Below are 15,288 nucleotides of genomic sequence, written 5' to 3'. Positions count from 1 at the left end.
TGCTGCACGATGAACTTCTTGTGCAAAAAAGAACATCGAGGCCTGAGCTAGCTGAGAAATTCCAGCCATAATACAGCAAGTTGCTGAGTGCTCTCAGTTCTTCTGCATTGCAAGAGATGAGAGGGAGTTACGGACAGGTGAAATTTTGTAGGGCTGAGTTTCTGCTACTGGGATCTGTGGATACAGAAGTACACATGGAAATGTCTGTGGGTGAATGGTGGGTGTTGTGATTAACTGCACCGAGCAAGCAAGCTTCTTTGTGGTCTCTGTAGGTGATTCCAGCAATGGGAAAAATTTCATTCAGAGTGCTTTTTCTGCCAACAGAAGAAGGCAATATTGAAAGCTCGTTATTTATAAATACCTCATCTCATGGAGTACTTTCATATCAGGTAACTTTGCTTATTTTTGGTTTGAGTTTTGGATTTGTGTTTTTAAGAAGTGCTATTCATGTATTTCGAACTTAATGTTCGTTGAATTCCTGATAACAAGTCAAGTGGAGTAACATTTTACAGTTCATCCCTATTACCAGATGTTGTTGATCTCATGATCCCTCATACTCATATACTGTTAAAATAGCTACTGTTAGTGGGACTACTTGTGGTAGTTAAAAAAAGTGTGTGTTTCTACATAGCAGATCATGGTCCTGTCAATACTGGTTGGCTCCATATAATATTATTGTCTAGAATGCGCTGTGCTGGAATTTGTTTGTTATGAAAAATATATGTAGGAAATATTTGGGGTGGTCATCAACTACACTGCAGCATTTTATTTAAATACATTGGGGATGTAGCACACGTGAGAGCTTTAGGTCCTTATAACACCAAAGTGGAAGTTACAGGCTTTGCGTTGAAGCCATCTGTTGTCTGATTATCTAGAGAATTCAAGCGAGTCTTAAGTTATTTGATTTTTATAAGGGATGTTACACGTTTCAAGTTCTTCACTTTTACTAAGTTGTAGAAGAAAAATCTAAACCTGAATTTAGTGACTTAAAAACAATGTCAGCTTTAATCAAACATCCTGCTCCTTTATTCTCATACTTTGATGCTGTGCTGGAAGACAGACCTCCTTGAAATGAAGCATAGATAACTTCATTGAAATACACGTTTTGGAATACAAATATTGCCATTGTCTAGCACATACTAGGGGTAATGCCAAATTTTGTGGGAACTTTTCATCAAAGATAGGGGAACGCGGCATTATAGAGTGTTTGACCTTTTCTTTTTTGCATCTATCCCCTCTTTGCATTCACTCCTGACCCCTTGTTTTTTGTTACCCAGTCAGCTCAACCAGGGCCTTTTGTGAACAAGTTGCAGGGAGGCAGTTGTCAGTGTCACCAGAAAATCGGTTTGTCTTCTGTTGGACTGCTCCTAAAATCGGTAGCATACTGTTATTTACTGACAGTTTCACCAGGCATCTGTAACAGAGGAAGTGACTGTCCATGATTTCAGCCTTCATTAGGTTTAAGAGCTTCAAAATTGGGCATAACTGTAGTGACTGATGCACAGCTACAGTGCTCTAGAGAGCTCAAAAGCCTTGAAATATGTTTGTTTCTAATGTGTTTATGCGAGAAGTACGTATGGAAGATCCTCCCAAATGGAGGAGTACCACAGTTACAGTAAAATGTACTTTGTAAATGTCTCCATTTAAAAAATAAATAAAAATTCCCCATATTCCCTTTGATTGGATATTTTCTATCCAATGCCTGAGGGTCTGCAGTGAACGCTGTTATTCTATTAATTTTAAACATGTTTTTTGTTCTGTTTTAAAGATTTATTTTCATACAAGTAAGTGAAAAACCCCAGTGGGTTTTTCTTGAGAGGAAAGAATAAAATCATCAGAGGTTATCTTGCATCTCATTGTCTTTAAACTAATCTCGCTTGGCAGAGTGGAATATAAATGCGTTAAAAAAAAAAAAAACAAAACTTGCAAATCTTGAGTGCTCTGAAAATTGCAGGCTTTAAAAACCAAAACGATCAAAAAATATTTTACTTAATTTTGAAGTCAAAGCCATTGATTTCAGTATGCCTTCAGGCTAGAAACATAGTTTTCCAGAGATTACCGCACAGTCAAATGGTGACCGTAAAACTGTGTATGTGGTTATTAGCCTCCTGTTTTACTGAGTAGTCTGTTGACAACAAAGACTACATGGTATGTGTAAGTATTGCATGTAGTTTTTGAAAAACAGTTCTGCTTTATTCCATCATTTATGAAGACAATTTGAAAGATAATGCCTCCTGTTTACTTGCATTAAAAAAAGTCTGATAACTAGCTTAGCTATCATGGTTAAAATATGGATTATTGCCAGTTTGCAAATATTTTGTATATCCAGATACTTGTATTGTAATTGCCTGAAGAACAGTAAGAGTTTAAATGCTTTTTTATGAGAGAACCTGATACTCTGCTGATAAGCATTTTTGTTTTGTAATAGTGAATGAGTGAAGATGCTAATGTGCCACTTGTGTGTATATTTACTTTGCTCAGTGGAACTTGTTTTAATATATATATTATCTTTAAAAGAATGTAATTTTTAAAACCAGTCTGTTCCTTGGGATTCTTATTAGTAAAATAATTTTCTATATCACTCTGATAAGTGAAATACTGTATATTGATACAATAACTTTATTTTTTTTAACTAAAGGTTTTTGGAGTGGGAACTCTGACGTCTACTCCAGAAGAACCTAGAATGCAGCTAGCAAATGCCTATTTACTGCTTCCACATATTCAAAACATCCAGGCATCGCAAACACTGGTACAGTATACATTTCAAACAGTAGTGAAACACTGATCTACTTAGACATAAAAGATTTTTGTCCTCAGGTTGTTGGGATACAAGTAATGTTAACAGAAAATCCAAGTACCAGTGAGTGTGGGGGAGGGGTTACAAGATACAAGGGTATTGTGATGAGCTGATGTTCTGGCTCTATTCAGACAAAAGCCTTTGGCCGTAAAGCTACTTCCACTTGTTCTTGAGTGTTGCTTCTGTGCTGTCCTCTCAGTTGTGCCATCTGTGTGCCCTTGCTCTGAACCGGAGTGGAGAATTGATATGTCTTGAAAATAAATAAATCCACTTATAGGGTTGGGGGGGTAGTGGCTTTAGAGGGGCTGTGTGTTTTTTTGGTTTGTTTTTTCCCCCCATTTTATTTCAGACCTGTTCCCTATGCCAGTTCAGAGCTGTGATACATACTTGAGCTGTGTAGTACTGCTCAAGTGAATAACTGAAAAATCGATCTTTCGGATTTCCTTCATATTTTTAATGGATAAGAACTTTTGTATAATACATGTTTTTAGTTTTGTTAAACGTATTTTAGAATACTATAGCACATAACAGAATTTAATCTTGTATCTAAATATAACCTGCACTGATTGCCTTCACGATGCTGCCTTGTGATTGTTCTATCTGAGAGAAATTCTCACCTTAGATCTCATTTTTAAGTCTGCTCTCTGTATGTTAGATCAGTCTTACCTCTCCCCAAAGATATCTCACAATTTCATTGTCTTTCCTTCTTTTCCCCAGTAACAGTCTTTCCTGTATACATACAAGTATGTACGCTTGTGGGTGTGTGTAGGCCTACAATTGTGAAGGAACCAAAAATCTTTAGGTTTAGTAATTTGTGGTGGAGGGAGGGAAGATGCTATTCATGACATGTTGCTCTGCATCTTCTCAACTGGCTTGATGGATTGTCGTCAGGTACCACGTGAGGTTTGAAAGTAGACTCTGCTGTTCATTCAGTTCTATCTGAATGTCTGAGTTAGACAAGTTGTGGGGAGTGTTTGCCGTCTTCATTACTATATGGTGAGGAACATTTTCCTCTGCTTTATTTCTCTAGAGTACGAGCTTGAGGTGGTTTGGCAGTGGAGGATGGTACCACCTGGCACCCTTCTTGTCTCAGTACACGAGATGCGAGAGGGTGTTGACTCAGTTCTGCTAGCTCTGGGTGTAATTTTTCTATGCCTGGCTACAACTGGGGAATTATTCTTCAGTTCACTGTATGTTATCAATCTGGACACAAGCGCTGCAGCAATGGTACAGTCTCCTCAGCTGTTGAAGGCGGTAGGTGAGATCTAAGGACTGAAGTGGAGCTTGTGGTTCAAGTTTGGATCCCTTCTCACTGCTTTAAAGATAGCTGTCTGCTCCAGCAGTGTCTCTTTCAGTTTACCCCACTAATGGTCTGATCTGGTTCCCAAAAAAGTTGGTATGATTCCTTCTTCTCCAGTTTATATTATAGGCTTAGAAGCTATGTGAGGAAGAGGTCTATGACGTTTGAGTGACTACACACATGCAAACATAAGGACACATAAATACTAAACAATGGAGTTTTTTAGTGAAAAAAACATTCAAAACAAACCACCCATACCTACCTAATCACTCATTTACTTACTTCTGAAGTTTGTTTTTAACTGAAGTAAAATACTAGTGTAAGTTCAGGGTAGCATAAGCCTCACTTGGATATGCTAAAGATATCCTTGCCTCTAAAGTCTACTGATACTGCTTGGAAACCTGTGAGAAAGGTCAGTGAGGGCTCCACGGCTTGTCTTTTTCCCCCCATCTACTAGCTCTTCTTTTAAAGATGGTTGTGTTTAAGCTGCTTGCTAATACTGAAAGTGGCATCATCCATCATTGTCAAGGCTGGAAAGGTAACATCTTCATGTAATCCAGTGGTGATGAGTAAAAAGGCTTCCCACGACTGCTGGATGTATTGTCATCGTTACTCAAACACCTGTTCTTACTCCTCTGCAGTCAAAACCTACATCCGACTTCCAGTCTGAATATTTCTGTGTTGCCAGTTTCATTTGTTTGTTATGATGCACACTCAGTTTAGGAAACACCTCATGCTTCTGATGCTTAAGCCCAGAATGATTTGTAGGTGGCATCGCATCTTTCAGCTTTCTTTTTGCCAAGCTGAGCAATCCAAGCTCTTTAGTATCCTTTCCTGTGATGGGTTGGCCATTTCTTAACCAAGCTGACAATGCCTTTCTGCAGCTTTTCCAGTTAGTAACAACTTCTTTTGAAGATGAATGGTCAGAATTGTGCATAGGGATATGGATTAAGTTTCCCCTCTTTTGGGGGAAAACGAGCTTCCATGCTGCGCCGAGTTTGTGGGTTTTAATTGTTCTTAAGTCAGTGAAGGTACCCAGGCTTTTCTGTCATTCCCCGGTATTTTTAACTAGAAGCTCTTGTGATTAATGAGGATGAAAGACAAAGTTGCTGTTTCTGCTGTTGCATTTCACCTTCTTTCTGCTGGTTTTTTCAAAGTTTCGGCTTGTGGAGGGTTCATAATCAGCATGCTCTGGCTATGGTCCTGGATCCTGGTATTTCTGGCTCAGGAGCTGGGAGGAAGGGAGCTGTATCCAACACGGAATTCATAATGTGTCCACATGGCCGTTCAGCAGCAACTAGTTACCACTAAGCCATGGCAGATGGCGGAGCACATGTAGGTCATCTTTGTTTATCCAGCTTCTGGATACAGCCTCTGCTCCAGTTGCCTGTTGTGGGGCATTGTTTAATATTTGCATGGCACTTAGCAGGCAGCTACATCAGTGCCTTGTTGTGTTCAGAATGCTGTACAAACAGGTTGGAAATGTCAGTGGAGGAGAGAGCTGCAGGGAGGGATGTCTTATCACAGGAGACACAGGCATCGCTTTCCTGGCTTCCCAAGACTCCTTAAGTTATGTTTTGTGCAGGTGAACAGAAGATGACAGAAGCAAATTTATGCAGTGTGTTGTTAGGGTGTGGAGAGGGACTGTGGTAGGATAGTAGAGTTTTCTTGGTGTGCCATCCTGATAACTGCCTGCAGAAAACTGATGAAACTCTGCTGAATCATTGTTACAAGAACAGCTTATTAACAGTTCTTCACTTATAACAGAGGAATGGCTCTTCAGGACCTGGGACTGTCCTGGAAAGAAACTAATGTATCAATGTTCAGAAAGAAGGGGAAGCTTGTTCTGTGTTTGTTCATTTCAAATTATAATACGGTCAGACTCCAGGAAGTGGTTTGAACTCTACAAGTCCTGATATTAACGCAGGAATATCTCTGAAGATCTTGTGTAGAGCCGTGTCTGACTGACAGGGTATCTGGGGCAGAATGAGGAATCCTTCCCCTAAAAGTGGCCTCAGTTCTGCAGTTGTGTGGTGGTTGTTGAGGTGGCCTGTGCCAGCAGGCCTGTTGATGCACTGTCTCTTGTGATGGGTGAATTATTTCCTGAGTAATTGCCAACTGTTCTGTCCCCCAACAAGAATCCTAGACCTTCTCTAGCAGAATGGCACTCCTGGCACATCAGATGGTTGAATTTATTTAGTTTTCTAAAGAGGCATCTGTCCCTCTCTGGTTTTTAATTGAAAAACGTAACAAAATTGGCCAGAATTTCATCTGAGTGGCTTCCATCAGAGTTGTCGATACAGTTCCTGCAGGGTTTGTGGGTGCTGTGTGCATGTGCAAGTAGGTATGTATGCATATCTAATACAAAACAGAGCCACCATCTAACTTTCTGGTGACTGAAGGGGCGGCAGTGGTTGTGTTTGTTATGCACCGCTTTTTCTAACTTTTCCCATTGTAATTTGCCTCTCCTTTTGAATTTGCCTCTGGTGTGAACATGCACTGTAAAATTCATCACTCTGCTGATTCCTATGCAGTGTTGCTCGCAGTGTAAATGAAATGCTTCCACCCGTGGAAGAGCGAATGTGGTCATGGGCTTGTTGTCTGGGAAACTCAGCTTGACATCTTCTTCCCAGATTCTTTATTTGTCTTTATGGTTAATGCAGTCGTGCTACCAGTGTTTTGAGACAGTAGGCACAATAGTTGTGCGTCTGTTGTCTGGTTTAGATAAATGAAAACCCTTTTCCTTTTCTGAAGATAACCTTTACAAAGAGAAATAAAGAATTGCAATAGAGAACAGGTCAACACTGAATACACCCCAATAATGTTTTTCCCACTGTGCATTATATTAGCAGCTTCAGTCTTTAACGTAATAGCAGATAGTTGTGTAGGCCTATTACAGGCCAAGAAGAGAAGTTCAAATAAAACTTTGGAAAAACATGATTTAACTGAATTTTTATGGGGGTAGGGGTCTGCCATGGCATTGAGTAAGTGTTAACACCTCATTGTTTATCGCCATGGAAATTACAGTGGTTTTTCTAAAACCACTGAGAAGGGAATTTTAAGTAACGAGGTTTATTTGATCAAAAAAGCAATAGCAAAAGTTGCTGTTCCTCTCTGACTGCCTTGTTAAAACTCTATTAGCAATTGTGGCTGTGAGACGTTGGTAAGTGGTGCATGTTTTGGAGCCAAATGGTTTTTACCGCTCTCAAAATTGATGAGGACAACAAAGTTTGCAGGAAGAAAAGAGCTGGTTGGGGTTTGTACACCTCCAGCGAGCTGTGCTGGAGGCATGTGCCTGTGTTTTGGTGCTGCTAATAACCTTTGCAGAGGTTGGATCGCCCCCTTGTGTGAAGCCTAAGTCATTTCGGTATGAAATCCACTTGAACTAAGACTGCAGATTTTGCAGTGACTTCCTTTGGGCTGTGCTTTTCTAAAACCATACCCCATCATATAAATGAAATATGATAAAACTCTCTGTTCAGATGCACCCTGCTCCCTTCTGTCTGTCCCATGGAGATATGAAGTAGGCTGTTGGATACTTTAAAACCTTTTATTCAGTTCTGCCTCTCAGCATCAAATTATTTACATTCTTTAAAAGAAGTTGCATTGACACCTTCAGGAACTTGAACCTGCAGACACCTCATTCAGATTTAGTTGGGTATCAAAAGACAAACTGAGCGGGGTTCCACATCAGTCTCAAAGTCTTCAGGTAATTTTGCTGTAATTAAGTTACAAGTAGAGTGACAGAACTCTCATAATTATTATCTAGAATTAACATATACTGGTTAAGCAGTATGTGCAGTGAAGTTGGCAGTTCAGATTCCCAAATAGCTTTCGTGAACTATGCTTGGCTTTGTTGGTGCTGTTGCCCCATTAGATTTATGAGTGCTTTACAAGCTGGCACAATCACCGCTTTTCCCTTTCCAATCAATAAAAAGGTGAAGCAAGCATTTTCTGTTTGTCCGTTTTGGCATGAAACCTACGTATAGACCATATCCAAGAGGCATTACATTCTTGGCTTAGCAACTGTATTTCAGTATACAACTGACAGAGAAAATATACAGAAAATAAGAAAAGAAGCTTTTGTATTAAACAAAAAGGCTGTGTTGGGTACAGTTTATTGTCTTATGAAAGTTTATAAGGATTTCTTGTGTTGCTGCTGTATAAATATTTAGTAATCGTGTATAATAATAGTTTGATAAGTAGGTAATAATGGAGTTCATTTCTTGAGAACTGGAGTTTGCTGACCTACTGTACAGAATACATTCTATTTGTTTTACATTTTTCTTACATTGCTGTGTCATGCATGTGTGGAGACAGTCTTATTATCTTTATAAACTGTGGTGTGTGAATCAGATTTTTATGATAACATCTTTTGAAGCAATCTGCTTGACATTTTCTTCACTTTTCTTTCTTACAGGCAGAAACTATGAATGCCAGTCTCTTACGTGTTCACCTTGAATGCAGTTTACCTAATGATGCATATCAGCAAATTAAGGTATGTTTTATTATCATGTGATGCCTACTTAAGTTGTCTTACAGTTCATGTTTAGAGGGACACTTTCCAGAGTTTTACAGGCTTTAGCAACCATGCAGTTTCAGATGTCTCAGTTTAAAAAAGAGTTGTGATTTTTAACTATGATTCTATAAAACCGTACCTTATGGTATAAATGAAATGTTACACACACCACACTATTACCATTAGGAGAAGGTGATATGGTAAAAGAAAACGCCCTTCCCTTCCTACAAAATTCCTAACCAGCTATACATTGTAATGCATGTTATATTATTTAAATAAAGTATTAGAACAATATATTAGTATTAGTTTAGATTCTTGGAATTTTCTTTCTCCAGAAACGTTTTCACAAATTTTTGGTTCATACTGGCAAAAGAACAATGAAATGAGAGTCTTAAGTCCGTACTGCCTCAGTTGTGTTTCCAAGAGGCTTTGATGTTCAGCAGAGCTGAGGAGGGGCGAATCCTTTTGCAGAAAAGCCCCCTCCAAAGTGCTGAGCAAGCACTTAAGGCACTAGATTTCCTCATCCTGGGCAGTGCCAGCAGAATATCATCTTCCCCTTTGTCTTCAAAAGAGTTTACATAGTAAATAAGTAATGGTTCACAGTGATGCTGGCACTTGATCAGGTATTTTGTTGGATCAGATCTATAGGTTAGAGCTGTGGTCTGCAGCACCTTTCTTTCATCAAGTATGACTAGGTCAAAATTCCATAGCTATTTTTCTGTACGTTCCAGATCATAGTGATCCTGTACTGTTTTATTTCCATGTTTGACTCTTGCATTGCATGGTAAACAAGGCTAGGCTTGAGATGCACCTGGAAGTTTAAGATCACATGTAGTATAGCTGCCCACTCTCCGATACAAGCTTCCCAAAGGCACATCACCCCTCTGCTTGAGTCTCTACAGCAGCATCCTCTGTGCTTCTGGTGGCTATTGCAAGCACTGAGGGTTTCTTTGATGCGGTGGGAGGGAACCGACATCCACAAACACTTCCCTTCCCCTTACACCTCATTGTGGCACTTCAGGTTAACTGAAGGTGTTTGCTGCCCCTTCGCTAGAGCACTTCTTGTGTCAGGTGTGGAAGTCTTCTACCTCCAAAGTAGTCCTTGTGGTAAAGCAGCAAAGTCTGAGTTCAGTGACCTTCATCGTGTGATGCAGGTCAAATTTGTTACTCATTGTTGATTGTCTAGTTTTGTTTTGCTTGTTGCATTTAATTTTTTGCCAAATGGTGTCTGTGTCTTTGTAGTTGCTAAGACTCAGCTGTCTTAACAGCAGCCACTACTTAGAAAGAAAATAAGATCCTATTTGTATTTATCTGAAGTATTCTAGCCAGACGACAGTGTTTTCTATTAAGAATTGTACATGTATGTTTGTTTTTTTAAAATTACTTCAGTGAGAAATGGAGACAAAAAACACAGGATTTGGAAAAATTAACTATAAACAGACCAGTGAACATGAACTGTCTTCCTACCATTAAGACACATGCATCAGTCTGTTTATGGCACATTTTATTGAAGGCAGAGGATTTAACAAAGGAAACTGTTTTGCAGTCCCTGAGGTGAGACTGACTAAGACAGTTTATAAATTTGCATTCTTTCAAGGTTCAGTGTCCTTTTTAGTTGTTTTTCGTCTTTGTTTTTGCTGTGCTGTCTGTATCTGCACTGTCTTTGGTTTTTGCTGAGAATTTTAGCAGAGGTCCTAATTACTCCTGTTTATCAGCACTTGCGTGCTGAAGACCTTGTCTGTTAGATAATGCCTTTGATTAACTTCTCAAGATACCTTACTGTAATTATTTTTTTCCATTTCCTCCCCCACCACACACACACTGTATCCCCTTGTCTCGCTCCAGAGTTGCTGTTTTATGTCCGATGACCCAATGCTGCTAGAAATGAGCTTAACGGTAAGAATGGAAAATGCCCAACAAGATTTTGTGGAGCACAGACAATACTTACTGGAGAATCTTTTTGTAGTGTATGTAGCAATGGAAAAAACGAAGACCTCAGGTAAGTCCTAAATATCATTGTTAATTGTAATAGAAGTTGGTATTATACATACATTATAATTTGATGTGCTAAATTGAATCAATTTCAGCGACACTCTAAAGTTTTTGCAAATAAGGAAAAACAGTTAAATACAGCTTGTCAGCCAATTGCTTAGGGCAGAGCTGTTCTAAGTGCAGTCCTCTTTATAAACGTAACAATTGCTAAGTCTGCTTCATTGCTATTTTCCCTGTGCTAACATATCTGCTTAAATGGTATGAAAAGATATCGTAGTCCTTTGATTTCTACAACTCTGTGCCTAGTTTCCCAGCCATTAAATTAGTCATAATAAGACTGTGAAGGCAGAATGGTTTGTACAGTACTTGGAATAGTGGATATTGTGGAAAGTGGGGTAATGAGGTAATACAGATGTGTGCATCATTTGTTCTTCTAAGCTAAAATGCCACAGGCAAAACAATCAACTCCTTACAGTTTCTTTATGCTACGTTTATTGGGTGAACAAATCTTAAAAATCCAAGGGGTTTTAAATTATTTATAGAGCTTTGCGGTCTGTTTGGTTAGGTTTTTTAGGCATTTCTGCCAGTTCTACTTTTTGAAGAAGGAAGGACTTCCTAAGAGTCAGGATTAAAATAGTAATTTTTAATGCTAATCAAAAGTGCGTGATCGTCTTTTCTTCTGAGAAGTTCAGGTAAAGGTCTGGTCACAAAACACTATGTGCTGTTCCCCCGCGCCTGTCCTGTGATGTGATATTTACACAACTGAAACTGAAATACCCACTGTAAACCTACTTTCCCTGCCCATGGGATGATGTTGAATTGTGAATGTACATTTATTCTGGTGCTGGCAGAGAATTGTTCACATCTGTCATTTCAAGGGTGTTTGCTGTTGACACTTTTGATGGGTAAAGTGCTGGAGGTATGTTTTTAAGGCTGTTCTCTACTAAATGTAATGCGGTTATGAATGCTCATTGGATTAGAGGTTGATCATATTATCCCTTTGGACTTGTTGTCAGTGGGAAGTTCCACATCTTGCTCCATCAGTACCAGTTCTGTACCATATCAAAACAGCAGTGTTTGCTTGCTTGCCTTCCATTTGTGTAATTAAACGAGAGACACGGTCTTGAGGGGAAGGTGTAACAAAATGGAATGCGATGCTGTTTTAGTCTCTTTGCTCAACACGCGTTAGAGTGGGACAAGCAAGTAGGCAGGGTCTGCACAGGGGAACTTGTCAGCTGGAAAGGTAGTAGATGAGTGTGCGCTTTAAATCTCACAGCTGTGGGAATATGGAGCATCTCCATCAACATCTTGAACCCTCTTTGGGAAGGTGGCATCTGTAGGCTTGCTCTCAGGCAGCTGAGTGAAGCACACTCATTCACAGAAATTCTACCTGGTAAACTGGGAGAATGATGCACTGTTAGCCTCTACTTACTTACTTCAGGTACAAGCAAGGGCAAGAACTCAGGTCTCCTTCCTTCACTGAAGTGTTATGACCACCCTGGTGTAATAGCCGTGTCTGGTCTGTCCTGTGGCTCTTCTTTTGGTCCTCCAGATCTTTGTAGCGTCCAATGACTAGGAGTGTAGCTTCAGCAGGGACAAAGGGTGGTAATCAAAAACACCTTACCTACAGGTGAAAGCTGGCTTATATCCATTTCTTGTTGCTAAGCTTAGAAAATTACTACAATACCTGGTGATTAAGCCCCAAAGGTGTGAGGCACCAAATCTAGCTTTGCGCTGTCTCCTGAGAATGCCTGTGGTTCAGAGCAGGTGACCCAGGCTCTTCTATAGCTGTGTGCTTACACAGGCTGTGTTTTTTTGTTAGTGTTTTTTTGTGTTTAACTGGACTATCGCGTGCTATTGATGCTTTGGCCCCTTAAAAATTCATAGCAACATCAGCCACCCATCTTTCCTTCAGCTGAGCCTCTTGTCTCCCTGCCTGTAGGAAAGAGGAGTTGTTCCATCCTGGATTTAGGAGATAATGAAGGAAGGTACCTTGTTGATGCTTGTCTTCGTACTTAAGGCCAAAAAGCTTAAGTGCATTTCTGCTCCTTTATGAAGTGGTCTCAGAGGTTTTCCGGCCTCAGATGTGCATATCTCCTCATTTTTACGAGGGCAGCTGTTGCGCAGAAAGCTATTTAAATTATGATTGCTTCTAATATGAGTGTCTGGCTCAGCAAGGGTGCTTCAGTCCTTGGTGAGCTTACCTTGATGTTCATTCTTTTGAACAGGTGATTCCACGGTAGATATGTACATCTTGCATTCTGGGAACAGCCATGTGCATATACAGGTAAGTATAGGCTTACAGGAAGCCGTATTTTAGGCTGTTGAATTTGATTAGGGAATTAATTAACCCACTGGCTTACTCTGTAATTGCAGATGGGATTTTGCTGGTGGCAAATGTTACACGTCTGTATTTCTACATTGTACCCAGACATCTTAATATATCTTTTAGAGTTGTACTTCCAGCAATGGATTTTTTTTAAGACGTAGGAGTTGCTATCTTTGAATAAAACATGGGCTTATTTAGAAGTTGTGAGAAAATTGCAGATATTGGCTTGCAAATTTGACAAGAAGATACGCTAATATGAGAGCTACAATAATAGTGATGGTAGTGCTACAAGGATCATCTTATCTTGTCTTCATGCAGGAAATACGACAGTTGTCTCAAAATGGCAGATCACCTGTGGAATTTGAGCCAGTACTGCTATCTTCATCATCTACTAACTTTACAAAAGTTGCTTCTATTTCTTGTAAAGGTACAGCATGCATGTACTTAATATAACCAAACCCTGTCTAATCATCTATACAATGGTAGCTTTTTTCAGCAGGCAGGTCTTGAAAAATCTCAGGAAAAAAAAACTTAGGAATTTTTTGAAGAGGAGGATGAATTCTTTCTGTTAATTACTTCCATCATTTTTGTGTATATATGCTTCTTTTTACGCTGATCTAAGGCTCTAAGCTATATATTTTACAAAAAAGAAGAAAACATATACTGAAATTGTTAGCTGATTTTAAAATAAGCATAATTATTGAATATGCTTTTTCAACATCCTTTTATAATTTGTGGTTATTTTTCTGTTTCCAATATATTTTCTAAAAGGCTATTGTGCTTGGGTGGTCATTTTCTATGACATTTTTTGGCAAGATCATTGAAGAGGCTTGCCCAAGACCAGGCATGTTTGTGGAAGAGCAAAGATTGAAATTTAGGCATTGCTGACTCCAGTTTGTTTCCTGTTCTGTCCACTAGACTGCAGTGCGTAGACTTAAATGTTTCTGAACTAGGCTGCTTTCATAATGACATGGGCACTTGTTTTTCCTCAAAAAGGCAAGTAAGGAGAAAGAAAGGAACTATGTTAAGTGGTGTTTTTTTTCTTTTCAGAATGCTTCCTTTTATTGAAAGGAGGCAGCATGTTCTGTTAAATAAGAATGCCATGTTGATGACATGTGGTTAAAATTGGTCAGGTTGCTCTCAGCAGCCTTGTTGTGTGTGGTGTGTATTATTAAAATGTTTAGCATTCATAAATTCTCCTTAAATCAAGGTTTCAAACCTCTGAAAATTAAGACACTAGCAATAGATGCTTTCTTCGTTCACCTGTGTGAGAAGTGGAACAGCGAATGTTCCCCTTGGTAACGTTCTTTGGAATCCTCACATGGAAATCATTGCTTTTGTTCTTCCGGCTGATGATGTATTCTTCTGTATGTCTGTTCTTATCCAGCTGCATCCTGTGACAGTGAAAGTCCTTACTCTGATGACAAGAAGAATAACCTATTGGAAGGCACTACAACACTAAAAGCCTGTCTGTCTTGTCCTGTGCTGGAAGGGTATGTTAATGGTGGATTTTTGTTAGTTAACATTCAATGATACTGTAAGAATATTGCAACCTACTCAAAGAAACAAAGTTAGCTTGCTTTGTCATGGAGCAATTCTAAGGACAGTGAAGAGGCTTCTTCCTGTTCTTGTGTCATTTGCCAAAACAGACCCTTGACATTTCAAGTAATAATGCTGTATTTTATACAGTAAGACTTCCAGGAGTCAGTAAAAAACGTACACAGTTTACATCATATAAGCGTTGCTTGGAGGATGTGATAAAATTTCCACCATCCTTGCTCCTCCAATGCAGAAGCAGGGTAGTGGTAGAAAAATCATAAACATTTCTTCAGTTTTCTTTTGCCAATTTCATCCAACCTACCTTATCACAAAGCAGTAAGCAGTGTACTGTGACATAGCAGGAGGGTGGAATGATTACCTGCCTACCTCTTCTACATTGTTCTTGTCAAGTTTTACTCTGGTATTATATGTAAGTATTTTAAAGGAAATTAATTTACTTTCTCCTTAAAACCTTAGGAGACTCATTGTACTAGAACACTACAGTTATCTGTGGACTGCTCGTGCATGCTCAAAGGCAATTACAGTTGTATTTATTTTTATTCTGTTTTTACTTACAGGTATTTTGATGTCAATCCTTCTGCAGCAATGTTTCATATAGAACCACACCATAATACTTCAGGATTTTGGTCCATATGGTTTACAAACAACTTTGACTTCAGCATTGAACTGAACGAAGTCTACATAGCTAGAGAAACAAATAACATTTTAAAAGTAAGTTTTATTTCAGCTTCATACAGTGTCTTGTCCTTGATTTAGGGATTTGCTCTGCTGACATAAAAATAGATTCTTTC

General features: G+C 39.2%; 1 protein-coding gene across 5 annotated transcripts in view; it reads left to right on the top strand.

The window, feature by feature from the left end:
- TMEM131L (transmembrane 131 like) overlaps window positions 1-15,288 on the top strand; it is a 79,258-nt gene that overhangs the window by 35,332 nt on the left and 28,638 nt on the right. For 4 of the 5 annotated variants that reach the window (XM_040554529.1, XM_040554533.1, XM_040554530.1 and 1 more), the window contains exons 6-13: window positions 273-389; window positions 2,639-2,749; window positions 8,518-8,595; window positions 10,462-10,615; window positions 12,837-12,895; window positions 13,256-13,364; window positions 14,325-14,430; window positions 15,055-15,208. In XM_040554529.1, coding sequence (XP_040410463.1) covers window positions 273-389; window positions 2,639-2,749; window positions 8,518-8,595; window positions 10,462-10,615; window positions 12,837-12,895; window positions 13,256-13,364; window positions 14,325-14,430; window positions 15,055-15,208 — 888 coding nt within the window. Of the gene's footprint in view, window positions 1-272; window positions 390-2,638; window positions 2,750-8,517; window positions 8,596-10,005; window positions 10,171-10,461; window positions 10,616-12,836; window positions 12,896-13,255; window positions 13,365-14,324; window positions 14,431-15,054; window positions 15,209-15,288 lie in introns of those variants that run through there. The other variant, XM_040554534.1, reaches the window with a different exon arrangement.

Source organism: Cygnus olor, chromosome 4 (assembly GCF_009769625.2).
Source record: "Cygnus olor isolate bCygOlo1 chromosome 4, bCygOlo1.pri.v2, whole genome shotgun sequence".
Lineage (NCBI taxonomy): Eukaryota > Metazoa > Chordata > Aves > Anseriformes > Anatidae > Cygnus > Cygnus olor.
Note: the sequence above shows the minus strand (reverse complement) of the source record. Positions and strands in the feature narration are given on the sequence as shown.